Source organism: Camellia sinensis, chromosome 3 (genome assembly GCF_055761805.1).
Source record: "Camellia sinensis isolate YWXY chromosome 3, ASM5576180v1, whole genome shotgun sequence".
Classification (NCBI taxonomy): Eukaryota; Viridiplantae; Streptophyta; class Magnoliopsida; order Ericales; family Theaceae; genus Camellia; species Camellia sinensis.
In genome coordinates, this window is record NC_138963.1 from 131,261,882 (window position 1) to 131,284,179 (window position 22,298).

General features: G+C 44.5%; 1 protein-coding gene across 11 annotated transcripts in view; it reads left to right on the forward strand.

Moving 5' to 3' along the window:
• Nucleotides 1-22,298, forward strand: part of LOC114260648 (tripeptidyl-peptidase 2-like) — a 71,589-nt gene extending 49,291 nt beyond the window's left edge. For 4 of the 11 annotated variants that reach the window (XM_082920776.1, XM_082920775.1, XM_082920777.1 and 1 more), the window contains 2 exons: nt 15,606-15,704; nt 16,005-16,764. In XM_082920776.1, the coding sequence (XP_082776902.1) occupies nt 15,606-15,704; nt 16,005-16,121 (216 nt within the window). In that variant the 3' untranslated portion in view covers nt 16,122-16,764. Of the gene's footprint in view, nt 1-15,605; nt 15,705-16,004; nt 16,765-19,668; nt 19,774-19,915; nt 20,328-20,660; nt 20,758-21,571 lie in introns of those variants that run through there. The other 7 variants (XR_014364478.1, XR_014364475.1, XR_014364476.1 and 4 more) reach the window with 7 other exon arrangements.

Sequence of the window (22,298 nt, forward strand, 5' to 3'; positions counted from 1 at the left end):
TCGTCTTACCCAGGATTTGAATTGTTGTGTGACGTTTTTTCCTGATCATTGTCTTTTTCAGGACCTTGTCACGGGGAGGACGATTGGCAGTGGTAGTGCAGAAAATGGTCTCTACTTCCTAGATCAACCGGACAAACTTGCTTATTCTTCCACCTCGTCTTCTCCTACACCCGCTGATGTCTGGCTGTGGCATTGGCGTCTTGGGCATCCCTCCTTTCATTTACTTAAGCATTTATTTCCTTCTAGTTTCGCAAATCATCATGTATCTGACTTTCTTTGTGAGTCTTGTCAACTTGGAAAACAACATAGAGCTTCTTTTGCTCCCAGTTTGAATAAAAGCTTAGTTCCTTTTTCATTAATACACTCTGATGTTTGGGGTCCCTCTCGTGTTCTGTCTGTGAAAGGTCATCGCTGGTTTGTTACATTTATTGATGATTTTTCTCGTGCTACTTGGGTGTATCTCATGAAAGATAAGAGTGAAGTTTTCTCTGTGTTTCGCACTTTTCATAAGATGATTTGTACTCAGTTTGGGGCCACTATCAAAATATTTCGTTCTGATAATGGCAGGGAATACATAGATTCTGGGTTAGGACAATATTTCTCTACTCATGGCATTATCCATCAGACCTCTTGTACCAATACCCCTCAACAAAATGGGGTGGCCGAACGCAAGAATCGGCATCTTCTTGACATGGCTCGGTGCATGTGTTTTTTTATGAACGTACCTCGACCCTATTGGGGCGACGCTGTTCTCACCGCTGCCTATCTTATTAATCGTCTCCCTACTCAGGTTTTGGACAAACAGGCTCCGCTTCACGTCCTCCTCGGTTCTCAGTCCTTGTTTTCTATTCCTCCCAAAATATTTGGTTGTGTCTGTTTTGTCCATAATCACTCTCCCTCTCGTGGTAAGTTGGACCCTCGCTCCCTCAAGTGTGTTTTCCTTGGTTATTCTCCTACTCAAAAGGGGTATAAATGTTACCACCCTTCTTCTCGTAAGTGGTTTGTGTCCATGGATGTCACTTTCTTTGAGTCCCAGTCCTATTTCTTGTCCTCTCCGGTGTCCCCGTCCTCACTTCCGGGGGAGCCTTGGTATGAAGTGAGTCCTGTGCCTCCTATGGTAGAAGTGAGTCCTGTGCCTCCTATGGTAGACGTGAGTCCTGTGCCTCCTATGATAGAACCAGTTGTTCTTGCACCACCCTCTTCTACTGGAACTATAGAACCCACTGTCACCAAGAATAAGGATGGACATGTTTATATCCGGGACATCGATAGAAAACAAGTTAACTGGATACACGGGACCGTTTCTGCTACTCCACTGCCATCTCCTGCTTCTGATGAGAGTCTAGGTAATTTTGAATCTCGTGAGTCCATTGATCTTGATGTTCCTATTGCCAAAAGAAAGGGTGTGAGATCTTGTACTCAACATCCTATCTCACAGTTTGTATCATACTCTCATTTGTCATCCTCATATAGAGCATTTGTGTCCAATATTTCCTCTGTTAGCATTCCTAACCATTTTCAGGATGCTCTTGCTATCTCTGAGTGGAAACTAGCCATGATTGAGGAAATGAAAGCACTTAGGAAGAATGGCACTTGGGAATTGACTGAGTTACCTACGGGCAAACGACCTGTGGGCTGTAAATGGGTATATACTGTGAAACACAAAGCAGATGGGTCTATTGAGCGTTACAAGGCAAGACTTGTGGCAAAAGGGTTCACTCAGACATATGGCATTGATTATCAGGAGACCTTCGCACCCGTGGCTAAAATGAATTCAGTCAGAGTACTTCTTTCTCTAGCAGCTAATCTAGATTGGCCGCTTTATCAGTTTGATGTCAAGAATGCTTTTCTCCATGGTGACCTCGAAGAAGAAGTATATATGGACATTCCTCCGGGTTTTGAGAATCATCAAACAGAAGGGAAAGTATGCAAACTTCGGAAGTCATTATATGGTCTCAAACAGTCTCCAAGGGCTTGGTTTGAGAGATTCACTCAGGCTATGTTTAAATATGGCTTCAAACAAAGTCAGGCAGATCACACATTATTTGTGAAACATTCCTCATGCGGTAAGACTACAGCACTTATTGTTTATGTAGATGACATAGTTCTTACAGGCAATGATAGTGGGGAAATACCTCTGTTGAAGAAATATTTAGCCAAAGAGTTTGAAATCAAAGACTTGGGAAGCTTGAAGTATTTTTTGGGAATTGAAGTTGCTCGCTCTAAGGATGGGATATTTATCTCACAGAGAAAATATGTGCTTGACCTGTTGAAGGAAACTGAGATGCTTGGCTGCAAGGCATGTGCCACCCCACTGGAACCCAATCAGAAATTGGGGGATGATGAAGGAGGAGAAGTTGTGGATAGGGGGAGCTATCAACGTTTAGTTGGTAAGCTCATTTACCTATCTCACTCCCGTCCTGATATTGCTGTTGCTGTCAGTGTAGTTAGTCAGTTTATGCATGCTCCTCATCAGATTCACTTTGAGGCTGTCATGAGAATCTTGAGGTATTTGAAGTCTGCTCCTGGTAAGGGTCTGTTTTTTTCAAAGTATGATCATCTTCGTGTAGAAGCCTATACAGATGCTGACTGGGCTGGGTCAGTAACTGATAGGAGATCAACTTCAGGGTATTGCACATTTGTTGGCGGCAACCTAGTTACTTGGAGGAGTAAGAAACAGAATGTGGTTGCCAGGTCAAGTGCAGAAGCCGAGTTTAGAGCTATGGCACAAGGTGTGTGTGAACTTTTATGGATCAAATTATTGTTGAGTGATCTAGGTATTGCTCAGACGGACTCCATGCGGTTATACTGTGATAATAAGGCCGCCATCAACATTGCTCACAATCCCGTTCAACATGACAGGACAAAACATGTTGAGATTGATCGCCACTTCATTAAGGAGAAACTCACTAGTGGTACCATTTGTACTCCTTTTGTTCAGTCTGGTGAACAACTTGCTGACATTCTCACCAAGGGAATTGGGAATAAACCGTTTCATGACATATTAGGCAAGCTGGGCATGAAAGATATCTTCGCACCAGCTTGAGGGGGGGTGTTGACATATTATAATCACCGAAAGGCACTTAGCATATTATATTAGCCGAAAGTCTCTAAGATCTGTAATCATTTTTACGCACTCAGGGATCATCTTGTAATTGTCTTCTTTGTAAACCCTAAATCTTCATTTATAAATAAGTGGTGATATCTCATCATACCCTAAGCTGGTTACCCAAGCTTCATGGCTATGTCAGCATACTTAGTTCCAGACAGCAGAAAGAATGGCATAGAGGCATCTGAAGAAAGAAGAGATCGGGCCTCGCGGGCAATGGAAAAGTATCATCAATCCGTAGCTCGTGCCTACAATCAATCTGTTCAGCACAAGAAGTTCAGTAATGGGGACTTGGTATGGAAGACCGTAGACGCAATCATGCGGGGGCAACCAATTCCCAAGTTCTCACCAAGATGGGAATGCTCCTACAAAGTTGCTAAGGCAAGCAGCAACGGGTACTACAAGTTGACAAGAGTAGATGATGGGTTCAAAACTGGCCCTATCATCGCCACGTTGTCTGCATGCTCGAGGAAACCATCGACTGCCTAAGAAGCCTATCCCTCATTCACGATAGGTCCAAACTGTTCCTCTCAAAGCCGCTCTGGTTTGCCTCGGCACTTTCCACGAACTTGCTAGGGGTTATCAGAATCTTCTTTGTAGTAAGGTCGCAAATGAAGCTGGCGAGTGACGCCAGCAGTGCGGTCTGCACCATAGATCCAGGAACGTTAAAAGCAGTAAAGTTGCCGGGGTGCAGCGCCTAGATGCGCGACGAGAGTGGAAGTAGCTACGGAGGAGACCCAGTAACTTAGAAAAGAAACTTTCTCTGAGGGCTGAGAGGACTCCTTCCCCGCCAGCTTCAATCACTGGAGGGAGATTGGTGGAGCGACCAAAGGTCTGAGGACGACGCACTTCCCCTGAAGATGATTGCCCAACAGCATTGGAATTGGTAGATGCAGTGTTGGCGACCGGGTGAATTAGCCTCGCGAGAAAGACTGAAGCTGCTTGCACCGTTATGTCGCTCCAGAAAGAGGTTATCCATCTGGTAGTCTTCAACGTTCAGATCTGGAACAACAGTGGTATCCATCCCAGTATAAAAATCTTGGGATATCCCAAGGTCAGTTGGCATTTTCGGAAAGTGAGTGGGGTACAAGTCTGCCAGCTGTTGAGAGGTTGCCGAAGTAACTGGGTTAGAGGTCCCAGCGACAGCAGTAACAGTGTGGATGGCTAAAGTGACAGTTACCTCTGCAAGTCGGTCCAAATTTAGAGGGGTCACAGCAGGAACAGGGGAAGCAGCCGCTACACTTGCACTCTTCTCCGCCACTTGGGCGTTCGAAAGTGGGGTCTGCTGAACCAATGAAGACTCAGTAGACTGGGAGGAACCACCAGATGTAGCCCCAAAGGGAGGTGGTGCAACTTCCAGCGGCTCTCTCATGCCGGTATCTTCCCTTGGGGTCTCGGGGAAAAAATCATCTCCGCCGATAGCGGAACGGTCGGACTGCACAGAATTAGCGGGGTTTGGAGGCTCTGCACCCTCAGCAACTAGGCCGCCCGCAACAACTTCCATAGTAGGGGGGCTTCATTTTCTGTAGCCTCCACAACTGGCTCGGCCTCAGTAGTTGGTGTGGTCCCGGCACTTTGTTCTACTTCAACATCTAGAAGTACTGCCCTGCTGGTCCTGAACCTTGTGACCCTTGTATTAATGGGAAGGTCGTCGTCGTTGTCGTCGTTTGAATCTGAGGAAAGTCCGATGGCAGTAGAAGAACCTCCGGGGCCGGTGGCATGGCCGATGGGCCCTGAAAAGAAAAAGGGTTATGTGATTACCAAAGTAAACGTAAGAAGTCCAAGGAAGCAATGCAAAATATTTTCTAAGTATGGGTACGTTTCGGAGTCTCTTCCTACTTGGTGAGGCAGGTGCCTCGGCAACTGATGCTGCTGCCTCTTGGGCTGCCCTTAGTCTGGAGCGGGTCGTCCGTAACTGTCGTGCGGACTTGAGGGGGAGCAATTTGCTCCAGACGGGTGAGGCTTCTCCAACGTAGTCAGGGATAGAAGCTTGAAGTGACAGAATATACTGGTCTGTTTCCCTCGGCCAGAGGGCAAACGAAGAGATTAGTCAAGCTACGGGATGGGTTCCATCACAGAGACGGAGCACTATTGCAAAAGTTGAAGAAAGAATTGAGGTTGCGGTGCCAGAACAGCCTTTTACTGGGAGTAAAGGGGCCTTTTTTTTCCAAGTGGGAGAAGCTCCATGAAGCCTAAGCCCTCTACAAGTAGAGCGGAATAATCACGGGCAAACTGCTGAAAGCTCTGGTGGTAATCAGTCTGAAGCGGAGGGGCATGTGGGACGCCTGATCCATGTCGAACTGCTCAGGGACCCTGTTCGGTTGATGGATGACACTGGACATGCCCTCCTCTTTCCACACGGGTAGAAATTCGGGGCGTATCATGGCAGCAATAAGAAGGGAGTTGGCCTGGACACTGTCGAGGGTGAAATCAACATGGTGAGCCTCGGAAAAATAGAATGGAAACACATAAATGCCTGGAAAAAGCTGAGTGAAAGGGCGGAACACACATTCCTCCATGCAGTTTACATAATCTGCAAAGCGTTTGTTGGTGGCAAGACCAGACCAGCGAGCGATGCGCACTTGCCTCGTGACAGGTTGACCTTTTGCATCTAGAACTGGACGACACTCTGCATCAAGGACTTCGTCTGTGAAGAAAGGCTCATGTTCTTTAGGGACGGGGCCCGTGGCAGGGAATCTCTCATAGAAGAAAGCGGTCAGGAACTGAGTGTGTACAAAGCTCTACACATCATAGCGGACCCATGGATCGCTCCATGTCCGAATGGATGAGTTCAAGGCGGAAGTATAAGTTCCCCAAGAAGAGGGGGGGCCAGAGGGATCTGGCTGCCGCTGCAAAGTTTGACTGCCAAAGGGAACACCAGAGGGTTAATACTCTCAGCAGGGTTGCTGGGGAGGACAAAAAAAAAAAAAGAAGTAACTGACGAAGGCGGCCAAGTACAAGTCGTTGCGGTAGCCCGGTCCAACTACGGAGTTGCAACTCTCCTCTGTGATGTCGCCCACAACTGGTTGCAGGTCCTTGAAGAAATGCTTCAGCCAGAAAGATAAGTGGTTTTGTCCCTCTTGGGCCTCTTCTGGAGTAGTTCCCCAGTCCTAAGATCAGACCAAGAGCCATACTTCCGCGCCTCTCGAAAGGCTCCTTGGAGGGCGGTGACAACAACTTGTTCTGCAGGAGTCAGGGACGCTGGATCGAAGCGGTGATCTCCACGAGTGCTCAAGCGCAGAAGGACGGCAACATCTTCGATGGTTGGAGTTATCTCCCTCCCTTTGGAACTACATCTGGTGGTTCCTCCCAGTCCACTGAGTCTCCATTGGTTCAGCAGACCCCACTTCCGAACGCCCAAGTGGCTAAGGAGAGTGCAAGTGTAGCGACTGCTTTCACTGTTCCTGCTGTAGCCCCTCTAAATTTGGACCGACTTGCAGAGGTAGCTGTCACTTTAGCCACCCACACTGTTATTGCTGTCGCTGGGACCTCTGACCCAGTTGCTTTGGCAACCTTTGAACAGCTGGTAGACTTGTACCCCACTCACTTTCCGAAAGTGCCAGCTGACCTTGGGTTATCCCAAATTTTTTATACTGGAATGGATACCACTGCTGTTCCAGATCTGAACGTTGGAGACTACCAGATGGATGACCTCTTTTCGGAGCGACATGACGGTGCAGGCAGCTTTAGTCTTTCTCGCGAGGCTAGTTCACCCGGCTGCCAACGCTGCATCTACCTATTCCAATGCTGCTGGGCAATCATCTTCAGGGGAAGTGCGTCGTCCTTAGATCTTTGGTCCCTCCACCAGTCCCCCTGCAGTGATTGAAGTTGGCAGGGGTGTGAGGGAGTCCCACTCTCGCCCCGCATCCAGGAGCTGCACCTCGGCACCTTTCCTGCTTTTAACGTTCCTGGATCTATGGTGCAGACAGCACTGCTGGAGTCACTCGCCAGCTTCATTTGCGACCTTACTACAAAGAAGATTATGACCACCCCTAGCAAGTTCGTGGAAAGTGCCGAGGCAAACCTGAGCGGCTTTGAGAGGAACGGTTTGGACCTATCGTGGATAAGGGATAGGCTTCAGGCAGTCGATGGTTTCCTCGAGCATGCAGACAACGTGACGATGATAGGGCCAGTTTTGAACCCATCATCTACTCTTGTCAACTTGTAGTACCCGCTGCTGCTTGCCTCAGCAACTTTGTATGGGCCTTCCCATCTTGGTGAGAACTTGGGAATTAGTTGCCCTCGCATGATTTTATCCACTGTCTTCCATACCAAGTCCCCTTTATTGAACTTCTTGTGCTAAACAGATTGATTGTAGGCACGAGCTATGGATTGATTATACTTTTCCATTGCCCGCGAGGCTCGATCTCTTCTTTCTTCAGCTGCCTCTATGTCATTCTTTCTGCTGTCTAGAACTAAGTGTGCTGGTATGCCAAACCTACAGATTATGCTTTCTCTGATGAAGTTGGCAACTCCTGCCCCATCGGCCTTCCTCATTGGTATGGCCTCCACCCACTTGGTACTAACTTCAGTCGCTGCAATTTGTGGCCTTTCGATTGCTGCGCTGTCAAATGCCTAAGTATGGAACAGGAAAGGGGTCTTGATGTTGTGCAGCTCAACCGTCGGTGCATGTATCAAGTTCCCAAACTTCTGGCAGGATTGGCATCTCCTTACAAAGTTTTTAGTATCTTCTTCCATTGTCGGTCAGTAGTAGCCCAGGTGAATGAGATGTCCACATAATCGCTGCCCTCCTTGATGTTTTGTCTTGTGGGCTTCCCTCAACACCTCATTTGCCTCATCCTTTGGTTAAGGAAGAAGCGGAGGGACCGCCTCTTAACTCTGATTGCATCGGCTTTGTTCTCAGGCAGTGTGCCATTTTTAAGGTAGTCGACATATGGCTGCCTCCATTCTTCACTACTTAAGAAATGGGCTTCCTCTTCCTTAGGATGGGATTGGCATTTTGCACATTGCCTCTACAACTTAGTACTTTCCTTTTCCATCTCTGGCCAGTAATACCCTTACCTCCGTATTCGTCGGTATAGACTGATATCTCCATCTCCACAAGACTTAGCATGGATCTGCTTAAGTCTGTACGTTGCTTCTTGTCTACCGACACACCTTGCCAACAAGTTGTTGGCAACGCGAAAATACAACTCTCCTTTGAGGAGCAAAAATTATGCAAGTTCTGCTGGTCTGATTGTTCCCTGGCCTGTTTTCAACTGTTCTGTTGGATTATATCTGCTTTCCATCCCTCAGCATCTTGCTCTGTATGTTCTTCGGCTAACACTGCTGGTGTTCTTCTTTTCTCGATGACGATGGCTATACTATCATTTGATATATCCACCTTTGCCCCCAGTGTAGCCAAGGCATCGGGGAAACGGTTGTGTGTTCGGGGTATGCTGGATTTGGACATCATCAAATTGAGTGAGCAATCCTTGAACCACGGTGCGATACGGGCCAAACAGAGGCTCCTTTAAGGCGAAATCACCCATTGTTTGCCTGACAACTAACTCGGAGGCGCCCAAAATTTTCAACTTGCGGAGTCCCTTCTTTTGGGCAACGATTAGACCCTGTATCAACGCCTCATGTTCAGCCTCGTTGTTTGAACATTCAAAATCAAGCTTATATGATAGATGAAATTTCTCTCCTTCTTCACTGGTTAGTGTTATGCCAGCTCCGCCTTTCTCAGCTCCCGAAGCTCTATCAAATTTTAAGTCCCAATAAGCCTCAACTGCAGCTGCTGAGTCATGGACCGCACCTAGTAGAGATACCTCTGCAGGTTCATGTTCACCAGATGGGAATTGGGCCAGTAAGTCTGCAAGTGCTTGGCTCTTAATAGCCTTGGGAGTAACACAAGTGATGTCATATTCTGCTAGAGCCAAAAGCCATCTTGCCATTCTTCCAGTCAGAGCAAGTTTGCTTAGCAAGTAGCGGACCGGATCACTCCGGGGTCACAACATGGATCGGGTGTGCCAAAAAATAGTGGCGCAACTTCCGCGCTGTGAAGATTAAGGCTAAACAATGCCTCTCAATTGGGGTATATCGCGACTCGACACCATTGACTTTGCGACTGATGTAATAGATTGGCTTCTCAATGCCATCTACGTCTTGGACAAGTAGAGCCCTAATAGACAGAGGTGTAGACGTCAGGTACAATAGCAGAGGCTTGTTGGGTTGTAGGGCAATCATTGTAAGTGCTTTCTTCACCACATCAAATGCTTGCTGGTGTTCTTGCAACCATTCAAAATTGTGATTCCCTTTCAGAAGTGTCCCAAAGGAAAATGTTATCTCAGCAAGGGCTGGAATGAACCTCCAGAGATATGACACTTTGAATAGGAATTTCTTCAATGCGTTTTGAGAGTGTGGTGGTGGCATCTGCATGATTGATTTAATCTTATCCCCATCTACGTCAATCCCCCGCCGGTGTACAAAAAAGCCAAGGAACTTGCCGGCGATAACTCCGAAGGCACACTTGCGAGAGTTCATCTTTAGGCAGAATTTGCAGCACTGCTGAAAAACTTTTTCCAAGTCGCAGAGGTGTCGGTTTGCCTCGGTAGACTTGACCACCAGATCATCCACATATACTTCCACTTCATGATGCAACATGTCATGGAACACTGCAGTCATAGCCCGTTGGTAGGCTGACCCCGCGTTTTTCAAACTGAAGGGCATCACTGTATACAAAAAATTCCCAAGGGTGTTCTAAATGCCGTTTTTTCTGCATCCTCTGATGCTATTTTGATCTGGTTATAACCACTGAACCGATCCATAAGGGAGAACATCTTATGGCCCGCAGTAGAATCGACAAGTGTGTCGACATGGGGCAATGGAAACTCATCTTTCGGGCAGGCCTCATTCATTCAGGTCAGGAAAGTCTACGCAAACCCTGATCTGGCCGTTTTTCTTCTCCACCGGCACAATATTTGCTAGACAAGTTGGGTACTGTATAGGCTCAATGAACTTGGCCCTCGGCAACTATTCTACCTCTTCCTTAATCTTTGCCTCAAGGTCAAGGTGATACTTTCGAGCATGTTGCTTTATTGGCTTAGAGTTGGGAAAAGTATCCAGGTGATGGGTGACAAGAGACGGGTCAAGACCAGGTATCTCCTCGTACCGCTTCAGTAGTGCTATCAATTCTGCCTTAGCTGTTGGAGCCATTGTGTCGCTGATGAACACGGGGCTTGCTCTGCCCTGGTAAGTCGCTGAGGTTGACCTCAGCAAGTACCTCCTGCTGCGGTTTGGGTCTATCTTGCACGCATTTAGGAGCGGGCTCAGGCGTCTCCACCAACTCTTCTTGGGACTCGTCATCGTCACATTTATTTGTCTCGGGGCCATCCTCCCAAGGTATGAAGCCTGCCCTCCAAGACCCGTCATAGGTAGTAAACTGTCTTACCGCCCTCCCGCACCTTAACAATCTTGGGCGGAGGACTTGTGGACTTGCTGCTCCTCTTCTGCACACTACTTTCTGGAGCAGCCCCTGCATCCCAAATGCCTTCCCATTTTGGCAATTTTACACCTGCAACTTTATCGGACCTTGGAGTTTCAACCTTTGACAACTCAGTAAAGAAAACTGCATCTGAATAGTGTGCCTCCTCAACCCCAAATGGCTGTTCAGACGCATTTATATGGTTACTGTGCGCTTTCCCAACTTTGCCTTCATGCATTGGTGATAACTCGATGGGATAGCTCCATATCGGTGCATCCAAGCTCTGCAAAGTATCATGTGGCAATTTGTGTCCGCTTCAATCACATGAACCTTGGTTGCGGAACAGATTTCACCAACTGCTAAGTCCACAACCACATGGCCCTTGGTTTTTTTTTTCTCGCCGCCAAAACCCGTCACAGTGATGGGTTGGCGAACCATCCTGGACTCTAGGACACCAGCCTTTGCAAAGGTGTCAGTAGGGATGATGTTTATGGACGCCCCCGCCATCAAGGAAAGCACGCTTGAACTCTACATCATTGATGTATGCTGTGACAAAAAGAGGACGATTATGGGGAAATGGGTATGCTCTGTCTGCCTCTGAAAAAGTAACAGCCCCATAAACTTCCTGCATGCGCCGAGGCGCATACTCCTTAGCCTCAGCAACTTCATCATGGTGCACTTCAAAGATATTAATGAGGGGTTTTGTTGCTTCCAACTTGGCGGCTTGGCTTAGCCCCAATTGGTCAAAGAAAGCGCGAAACTTAACAGAGTTTTGCAAGGCCTGGGCATTAGCATCCTCTGCGAATTTTGTCTTTGCAGGTACACTGTCTCAGGGAGCTGGCTGGTTGCAATTCCTTCTAACTCATCATAGTAAGACGCCATATGCACTTGATCACGCACAGGCCCGAGATAGCCAATCATATATGTACATTCTTTCCCTTCCCCTTGTGGTTAGGATAGGGTCCTTCGCACATCACGGTTACCGGCATCTTTGAACTTCAGCTCATTTGGGTCAACTTTCTTCTTGAAGATACTTTTCAAAGTCCAACAGTCCCTCGTAGGGTGTCAGGTAGACCTGTGATAGACACAATAATCCGGGCTTTCTTTGTCCTTCTTGGTTGAAGGGACATCAACTGGAGGCAAGGTAAGTTCACCATTAGCTACCCATTCTTTAACCAAAGCCTTAACATTCTCAACGCTGCAAAGACATGGATTTCTGTCCTCATAACTCTTTCTCTTCCGAGAGGACGTCGCCTCCCCTTGCGAGCGGCTCCCTCCTGTAGAGGTTACCGCAGCAACTCTGCCACTGCGAGGGTAACGGTGGCTGTCACGAGATCTGTGCAAGGGAGCAGTGGTACTGAGGTTCCTAGCTGCCTCAATCAAGGCTGAAATGGTAGGCAGATTATGATTCACCAAGAAAATTTTGTAGTCGCGTATGGCACCCTCCACACATATGCTGACTAAATGGGCCTTATCCACTGGTTCATGACAGTCAATAGCCTTATCTTGGAGCCACTTAACATAATCCAGTATATCTTCGCCCTCCTTTTAGACATCTCGCCCAAGGGTGAGGGTTGTAACTTTCTCTTGGACTTGGAAGAACTTCGTGTGGAACTTGTTCACCATCTCCTCCCAACTCTTGATCGAGTTGGGAGCCAAGTTCACATACCAGCTGTAAGCCCTTTCAGTAAGTGGACTTGGAGAACTCCCGAAAGCGCAGAGAGTGGTCACTGCCATGGACACCAAGAGTTTCAATGAACCTCACCACCTGTTCTCTGGCATTGCCTTGTTTCCCATCAAACTTAATAAACTTGGGCACTGTATACCTAGTCAAGATCTCCTGTGAGTATGGGACCCTCACATCTGAGTCAGGGAGAGATGGGAGTTGCTTCTTGCTACGCTCTTGCTCGAGTATAGCTTGTACAACGGCTAGAGTAACAAAGTGAGTGGGCTGGAATGGTCCAGTCTGCTCCTGGGTAGCTAAACCAGCGGCCGCACTGTTCGCCTGAAGTACCACCGGGGGCACCTGGATCGAAGCCTGAACCTCAGGGAACAGGTTAGGCACTGGGTTTGGGACTGCTACGGGCGGAGGTGCTTGCGCTGGAGCTGGTCGAGAAGCCATGGCGCCTCAGTGAGAGTTTGCAAAGCTGCCAGGATCTCCCTCTGCGTATCCTGGAGTGACTGAACTGCCTCAATCACAACACTGTGGTCACGGTCCTCCGCATGTGCTGCTTCGCCATTTGAAGAGCCTTGGTGAACTTCATCCTCTGCCATTTTTTCCAGTGAGGTGTGTAAACCACTGCGGGTATGAACCATCAACAAAGCAGCCTCCCCAGCGGAATCGCCAGAAATGTAGGGGGGTTCGAGGTTAGCGAAGGTGATTAGAGAGGCAAAACTATGCTAATGGTCCAAGAATTGTGGAAGTGGCTTGAGAATGAGCAGCAACAACTGTCTGGAAGTTGAAGAGTGTGCAACTAGGTGAGGGTGAAGCAAGTAGCTCAAGAAGAAATGTATGGCAGTGCCAAAATAGGCAGCATCTCCCCCAAATCCCCAAAATTCCTCTTGTTGAACTTTAGGAAATGGGTCCTATTTATATAGGCTTTTCCTTGGCACCAAGAGGACACCAAGTGGCCAAATAGAGAGAGGACATGTGTCCTAGATGATCACATGGAATATTCTGACTTGAGCCACCAGGCTGAAGGTGCCACGTGTCCTTCTGCATGTACTGTGTGCTATCTGTTTGCCTCCGCACCTACCTTTTTGAGCCTCAGCAAGTGTAGTTGCGATGGGAGTGTTTGGCGCTACAACTCCCTCTTGAGCCTCAGCAACTGCAGTTATGACGGGAGCGTTTGCCGCTGCACTTGCCTTCTCAGCTCGAACCTCAGCAAGTGCACTTGCAGCGGTAAACCTTGGTGCTGCACTTGCCTTCTCAGTTCTACTTGGCCACTGCATGCATTCTCAACACTCCATTAGTCTGCTATCGACTATGTTCGTGCTCACTGCAGTGAAGCCTTCACCCTTAGCCACCCAACCACAAACTCCCCAGCTTCCCAGGGCAAAGGCCACAGCCAAGCCTGCTATCAGCCATGCTGTTCCTTAGTACCAAGCCCAAGGGGCTTCCTTAGTTCTGCCCGTGCGACTAAGGCAGGTCTATGTCCTGGGTAATGGAAAGGGAGTCCCTTATGATCAGGTTACCCTGCTCCCATCTTCGTGGGATCGCCGCGGTAAACTGGTACCCTGGGCCGGCCATCAGCTCCAACTAGTAAGTCTTGTGACCTGCTATCAGTGCCAAGTTAAATGAATTTTGGGGCCTGCTATCAGCGCCAGGCATTACCCTCTACGTGCAGAGGGGAAGCTTTTCCCAGAGGCTGCTCTCACCTTGGCGAGATGTTCCCTCCGCAAGTTGGTTGCGGCGGCAGTAGTTGCTGCGGTAGTCATTTCCCATCGCAAGTTCAAATGGCATAACCGACAATATTGGAGATGGCGGCGCCGACAAAGTGCCTATGCAACTTGGGCTACTGTACCTTCTCTTGAGTGTTTATAGAACATAGTATGGTCTGCTTGGCTTTAACTGTATCCAAGGTTTTTTATAACCTTCCCAAAGCGTTCAAACCACGCCCTTGGGGATTGTTTGAGGCCGTATAGAGACTTGTTTAATTTGCAGACTTTATCTATACCAAACTTCTTTTCAAAACCTGGAGGTAGGTTCATATAGACTTCTTCTAGGTTTCCATTTAAGAAGGCGTTTTTTACATTTAATTGATGTAGAGGCCAGCTGGAATTAACTGCTAGTGACAGTAAAACCCGAATTGAGTTCATCTTGGCAACTGGAGCAAAGGTTTCTTGGTAGTCAATCCCGAGGGTTTGTGTAAACCTTTTTGCCACGAGTCTCACCTTATATCTTTCCACGCTACCATCAGCTTTGCACTTCACTATAAATACCCATTGGCACCCTACTGTCTTTTTGTCCTTGGGCAGATTCATAGATGTCATATAGCATTTTATGCATAATATGAGTTTGATTATTAAATATGCTTATGGGTGAACGTCCATCTACACATTGTACACCTGAGATCCTTACCCACGTAACATAGGTCGTGACCTAACCTACTCAATCATGACATGACCTATTGATGCGGAACGCATCACCTATTCATGGGCTCTTTGGGTTTATATGGCTTTGTGGTTAGAGCCAAGAGTTTTCCATGGTGTATTCCCTTTTCAAGACTCACACCTTGACCTTGAGGTGGCCAATCTCTGTGTGTGTGTGTGTGAGAGAGAGAGAGAGAGAGAGAGTTGCGTCTCACTGGTGCATGGGATTCCCTATCCTCAGGGGATGCAGTCATGCTTTGTACATCCTCTGTACCTGGGAGCACATTTAGTGTACTCCATTACCCATGCCTCCAGTCTTTGGTTAGGTCTTGTAATGGCCATCACTGTCAGAATCAGCAGAGGCTGCCACTTGGCAAGCCCTCTTCTGTGCTGCGTTTCTATACACCAGGAGGTCTTCTTCACCATCATGAATGTAATGGTAATCTTAATAGCTCTCTCCTAGTGAAAGGTTTTGCAGCCCTTGCTATCTTTTCTGACTATTATCTTTCTTACTTTTCCATCTGGTGTTATTTGAAATCTTTTCATCATCTTGTCACCTATCCCTACCCTACTTAGAATCAAACCTAAAATGGTATGATGAACAGATTGTACAGAAAAATAATAATTAGGGGGCATCTGTTGTATTATAACTTATCCTTTAGCCTGTGTTTGAAATCTTTGATTTTCGTAGGGATTTCCCTCCCTCTTCTTTTCCCCCCACAAATTGGTACACATTCAAGATCCAAGCACATCCTTATAGAAAATTGAACTGTTTAAAAAAAAAATGATTTGCTTATATTGCTTGCATGCTTATTCTAAATCTGCAATGTATATAATTGATGATAGTACCGTTATCATCCCTGCAAAAAATTAAAATATTTAGTTCTATCTTTTTACTATTTTTTATTAGTAGTATTATAAAATTATTATTATTATTTACTATTCCACTTGGTTGTTCTTACAAAGTGCTACTCGCAGATTGTAGAGGCAGCAGATGAGGTGATTGGTAGTGTTGACACAGATGAATTAGCGAAGTACTTTTCTTTCAAAAGTGATCCAGAAGAAGAGGGGGCTGAGGTTTGTATCTTTGTTTCCAGTGTCTTTTCTTCTCACTCAAAATCCTCAGGAAACTGAACTACTGAGGTATTATCTTCTTTTCTATGGAATGGTACGAGGAAGGCACGATCTTAGTTCTCTATAATTGTGGTTTCAAACTTTTTGAGTGCTACCAATAAAAACATGTAATGAACTGACATCTAGCTGTGGAGTGAGGCACTTGCAGATGTTCTCCCTCTGAGTTTGTTTTGTTGTTTGCCTGACTGGTTCATATTATAAAGTAATGGAAGCTTATATTACTTTTTTCTCTGTTATTAACAGAAAATGAAGAAGAAGATGGAGACAGCACGTGACCAATTAGCGGAAGCTCTTTACCAAAAAGGATTAGCTATGGCAGAGATTGAATCCATGAAGGTAAAGATTTATTTTCTAGTGTAATGTCTAGTGTACGCTTTTTAAATTCTGCGTAGAAGAAATGGTGATTTTATGGCCCTATCCTTGTCTTTAGGAGCCATAGGGCCTCTAAATGAATGGAAAGATGTCACCAACCCAAAGACAGTGGGTAACCAATCCAAGACCAGGAGTCCCTACTATTTAGGACAGTGGCTGGATGCTGGATGTCACCGACCTACTGTCTTTTGTCCTTAGGCAGATTCACTAACATCCAAGTACCGTTCTTTTCTAGAGCATTCATCTCTTCCATAACTGTTGATTTCCAATTAGGATCATCCAAGGCTTCCTTAATAATTCTAGGAACAAACAGGTTAGATATTTTTGAAGTAAATGCTCTATGACTTTTGGAAAGTTTGTCATAAGATAAATATTTCGCAATGGAATGTTGGGTACATTTTCGAATTCCTTTCCTAATGGCTAGAGGAAGATCACAATCTGTGGGTATAACATTAGGTAAAACCGCTGAAGGAAATGGAGATGAAGTAGAGACAGATGATGGAGGAACCAGATTAGGAATACCTGAACTACTTGAGGGACCTTTTTTAAGAGATTCTGATTGGCTTTGTGGTAGAGTGGTTGGCTAGTCTTTACTTTTTCTTTGAGTATTTTTCCGAGCATAAACCAAAAACTCAGGTTCGGGAACAGTTTGCTCCAATTGTAGTATTTCTCCCCCTGCTTGTGAGCCTTCTATGTTTAGAGAAGTTGGACTGGGATTTCCATCGTTCTACATATCTTGAATACCCTGTTTCTGTTCTCGTTTTTCAGAAAACAAGGGATGGAGATCGAATAGGATTTGGTAAGAGATCCGAAGTTGTCTGCATAAAATTTTCTTCCTTTTACGTTTTTATTATTTTTATGCCAATAATGTCTCAGACATCCATTTTTTTATTCAACTTTACGTTTTTATTATTTTTTCGTAATTCCTCGACCCAAACATTACAACCAAATAAAAGTCCTATTTGATCTTGAGAGTGGTATAGTTTACAAGTGGACATGATGGATAGGCGTGATGGTATGGTAATTTTAATTCTCAGTATATGGTATTCCATTCATGAGACTATTTATTTATTCTTTCATTATAGCGTTTTTCCAAAAAATTAGTATGCGGGATATTTTGCATTTGATTTACATTATTCTACTCGCATATATTGAGAGTAATTTTCACACCATATTCTGAGTGATTTATTTGTTGAATGCAATAACTAGTGAGATTTGAGTCGAAGCATGTTTCAGAAAGAGATTTGGGTTATATTTCACTTTAAGGCTAAGGTTGTGTCTGTGTTGGCTAAACTTTTTCACACACTCCAAATTCTGAATGTCATGAGATATCTTTACTTGCTGCTAGTGTCTTGAACTTTGATTGATTATTTTGTTAAGATTGTGAAATTCATGACTTGTTCTTTAACATTAGCATGAGAACGAAAGAAATCCTTTGAGTAAACAAATTTTTTGACGTTTGTGGGTAATATCTCTAGAAATTTTAATTCGGTGCCGTTTGGTAACACTGACGTTTTTAATTTTCTGTTTATATTTACAAAAATTTAAAAAACTCAAATAAAAACTTGTTTGGTAAAATTTTTGATTTATAAATCAGTGGTCTTAGTTTATAAATTTGGCCAAAAAATAAAAACACAAAAAATGTGTTTTCATTTTGAGCTTTCAGTTTTTTTTTTTTGTCACCCAACATTAGCCACCACCCGACACCATTTTCCACCACCGTCTTCTGCCACCACCACCCACCACCCACCCTCCACCACCACTTGCCACCACCACTCACCACCCACCTGCTACCACCAGCCACCACCCGCCACCACCACCACCCACCAACCTGCCACCCACTCGCCACCACCACCCACCGCTCGCCGCCGCCACCACCACCACCACCACCACCACCACCACCCACCTGTCATCCACCTGCCACCACCCACCACCTGCCACTATCATTCACCGCCCGCCGCCACCACCACCCGCCACTTACTTGCCACCACCACTCACTACCCACCTGCCACCACCATTCACCACCTGCCACCACCAGCCACCCACCACCACCACCAGCCACCTGCCACCCACCCGCCACCCACCTGCCACCACCACCCACCACCACCATCACCCACCCACTCACCACCACCACCACCACCACCCACTCGCTACCACCTACCACCCGCCACCGTCACCCACCCACCCACCACCACCACCACACGCCACCTACCCGCCATCCGCCACCCACTTGCTACCACCACCCACCACCTGCCGCCGTCGCCGCCACCGCCGCCGCCACCACCCACTCGCTACCATCCATCACCCGCCATCGTCACTCACCCGCCACCACCCACTACCACCCGCCATGCACCACCCACCCGTTGCCGCCGCCACCACCGCCGCCGCCACTACCACCACCACCCACTCACTACCACCCGCCACCGTCACCCACCCACCCACCCACCCGCCCGCCATCCGCCACCCACCTGCCACCACCATCCACCACCCGCCACCACCACCTCCCACTCACTACCACCCACCACCCGCCACCGTCACTCACCCACCCACCACCACCACCCACCCGCCACCACCCACCACCACCAGCTACCCACCACCCACCGTCTTCCGCCTCCACTTGCCACCACTTGCCATTTCTCACTCTTTTTTATATTTTTAAAATTTTTTAAACATTTTGTCAATTACCAAACGCGTTTGTAGTTTATGTTTTTTTAAAATTAAACAAAAAATAAACAAAAATCAGTTTATAAAATTTTTGTAAATATAAACTGAAAACGTAAACATTACCAAACACACCCGTATTTGATATTCCATTCATTAGACTATTTATTTATTCTTTCATATTAGCGTTTTTCAAAAAAATTAGTATGCGGGATATTTTGCCTTTGATTTACATTGTTCTACTCGCATATATTGAGAGCAATTTTTGCATCATATTCTGAGTGATTTATTTGTTGAGTGCAATAACTTGTGAGATTTGAGTCGAAGCATGTTACAAAAAGAGATTTGGGTTATATTTCACTTTAAGGCTAAGGTTGTGTCTGTGTTTGCTAAATTTTTTTCACACACTCCAAATTTTGAATATCATGAGATATCTGTATTTGCTGCTAGCGTCTTGAACTTTGATTGATTATCTTGTTAAGGTTGTGAAATTCATGGCTGATTCTTTAACTTTGGCATGAGAATGAAAGAAATCCCTTTAGTAAAGAAATTTTTGGATGTTTGTGGGTAACATCTTTGGAAATCCTCACGAGACTTTTACTCATCCACGAGGGGTAACCTATTGGATTAAGGGCTTGTTGCATGTGCTAAATTCAATCGTGATTTCTTGCAGAAGTGGTTTAGAGTTGTTGCTTTTATTTTACTTTTTGATTTTATTTTAGTCACCCTAATTGCTAGGTTCTAGCAATAAAGTTGGTTGGGAGGTGTGATGAATGCTTAAAATTACATAGCTATTCTATGAATTTTGGATATTATATTCATTCTCTCAATTTGTATTTAATTGTGATTTAATGAATTTAATTTAAATTTGTAGAAAAACTACATTTAAGCCTTCAACAATATCAATTGCTCAACAAGGCCCATAAGACTCGGTATGCTTCTAAATCATCTCATAACATCTACAAAACCTCTCTCAAAGGTTAGACAAGATTTCATTGTACCTCCAGTCCTTTAATATTTTGATTTTGGTCTTCAAATACTTTTTTGTTTTTCCTTTTAATTACTACTCGTCTTCTGTTCTTTATTTGTTCCTTTTATGAAATATATATTTGGTGACTTAGATAATAGCAAAAACGCTAGATTTGACCGCAATGTTGTCAAGGGTGCTCGGGCTGCTCGAATTCAGCAAAACAAATGGTAATTTTTATCTTAATTTTCTACCCCTCTACATAAGATGTATACCTTTTTACTCACAAGGGTCTTGTATTTGTAGCTTTTCATCGAATAAAGGATAATATTTCTATTGCCTAAAGGCAGGATTGCATATTTTTGTCGATAAGGGAGCAGAAAAGGTGTGCTGTTTTGGAAGAAAAAAGGGCATCTAGTTGATTGACTAGTCCTCCCCATGTCATTGTATATGATATGTTTTTAATGTTAATATTGTTTGTACTCAAAGGAATTGTTAATCCTTCACAAAAGGTTCTTTTGTATAAAACTAGACTACATTTGTTTCCTGGTAAATTGAGATCTAGATGGACTGGGCCGTTTCATAGTTAAAACAGTTTTTTCTCATGGGGCCCAGATTGAAAATCCCAAGAATGGTAATGTTTTTAAAGTGATTGGCCAACGTCTTAAACCAGTTTTGGAGAATTTCCCACCTGAAGAGGAGAGGAGTCCATCGAATTAAAAGACCCTATTCATTCATTCATGTTTGGGCTGGTAAAGATGTTTGTAGTCCTTTCACAATAAGTTATTTATGGGGAAAAAAAGAAATTATGATTTCATCTAACAATTATTCTTTATTTATGATGGCATATCATATGATAAATCGTATTTGAAAATCACTCTTCCAATGTTTCATTGCAGTGAACTTTTAGACCCTGTTGTTGCTGAAGCTACACTGGACTTTCGGAATCTTAACAAGAGAAAACTTTTAACTAATTTCCCTACATTTCTCCCTCAGGTATGATTTGAAATTGGCATGATTCTTTGCTTGGGGTTTAGTTTCGTTATTTGACTGAATTTTCAGATTTAGAAGTAGAAAAGAAGTATGCAACATGTATATCAAATATTTTGGTAACTTATCCTCCTCTAACATCAGTCTTGCATTTGTAGTTTTTCCCATTAATGCTAAGTTCCTCATGTCATCTTTTTGGTTCTGTTCTTAAAAGATATATTTAATTTATTTTATTGGAATGATCTTAGTTATAATTCGTGCAATTGTTGTGTCCTCGAGATATTTGTACATGACAAATGCCAAAAGTGCTGGATATTGGAATTGAAATAAAGGAGTGTCTTGAAAATAGGTCAAACAGTTAAAAGAAGTGCATTAATTTCCATAAAAACTGCATTGAATTTAATAAAAAGTGTCTTGTGTTTTCAAATAAAAAATTTGGGTCTACTTTTCGTGTCCCCGGGACACTTGTTAACAAGACCCTTCATATATTGGTATTCATAATTGTAGTTTTATTTTATTTTTGTCCTGTCAATGCTACTTCAGAAATAAATTTTGTTGCTTATGTGGTGCCACATCTTATTTTGTATGTTTAAAGTTATTATGCACCTTCCCGACCTTGTTGGAACAAAATATGATATTGTAATTTCGTACTGAAACTAATTGAGCCTAACGGAAATTTTGACAACTAAACACATATGTTTAATTTCAAAAAGGAGGATCTAAAAGAATGCTTTCGGAGATACTGTGGACTCAATCTGCAGTGAAGGGCATTACTGACTTTCATACATATATTTTTTTTCTGTTTTCTTTTTTGATACAGATTTGAACAATCATTTCTAAGTGTGTTTCCAGCATTGATGTCTCTTGGGTCATTTGTTCAGCTATTTCCATCTCTCGTTGACTTACCAAGTAAGTTTGTTTTTCAGGCATGGTTGTTAATTCTCTACACAGGTTTGGCTTTGCGAGAGAACATACTTAGAGTGAATGGAAGTGATATTCGCCCATGGTAATTTGATATGATCTTATATGCATTTAGTTGAATTTTGTGCTAAGATTGCCTTGCATTTATTCTTCATCATTTAAACTATTTGTGTATTTGTGATTGAGATTTTTTTAAAACATATTTTCATAGTCAGACATTAGTAATTTCATCTCCCATGCCTTTCAGGAGGGAAAGTGAATATGCAATTTTACTGGCAATGAATTTATGCTATAAAATAGAGTTGCCAGAAGAATCTTTTGACTTCAATGCTTAAAATTATAGCATGATATTCAGTAAATGAATTTATACAATGTGTTGTCAAACTGCATATTGCAATGAATTAGAAAATGAACAGAGGGTAGAGTATATGAAAAAAATAATGGTTGTCAATAATGAAAGGAGGATATTACTCTAGATGGAGCTGCATGTTGCAAAAGAATTCATTGAGTTGACTCCAAATAGACATGTTTAATTTTGTTAAATTGAGTTTTTCTGGCAGTATCTTGTTCTCTTATATGCAGCAGCAGCAACTACATTCTAATTCCAGCGAATTTCTGCCATGTTC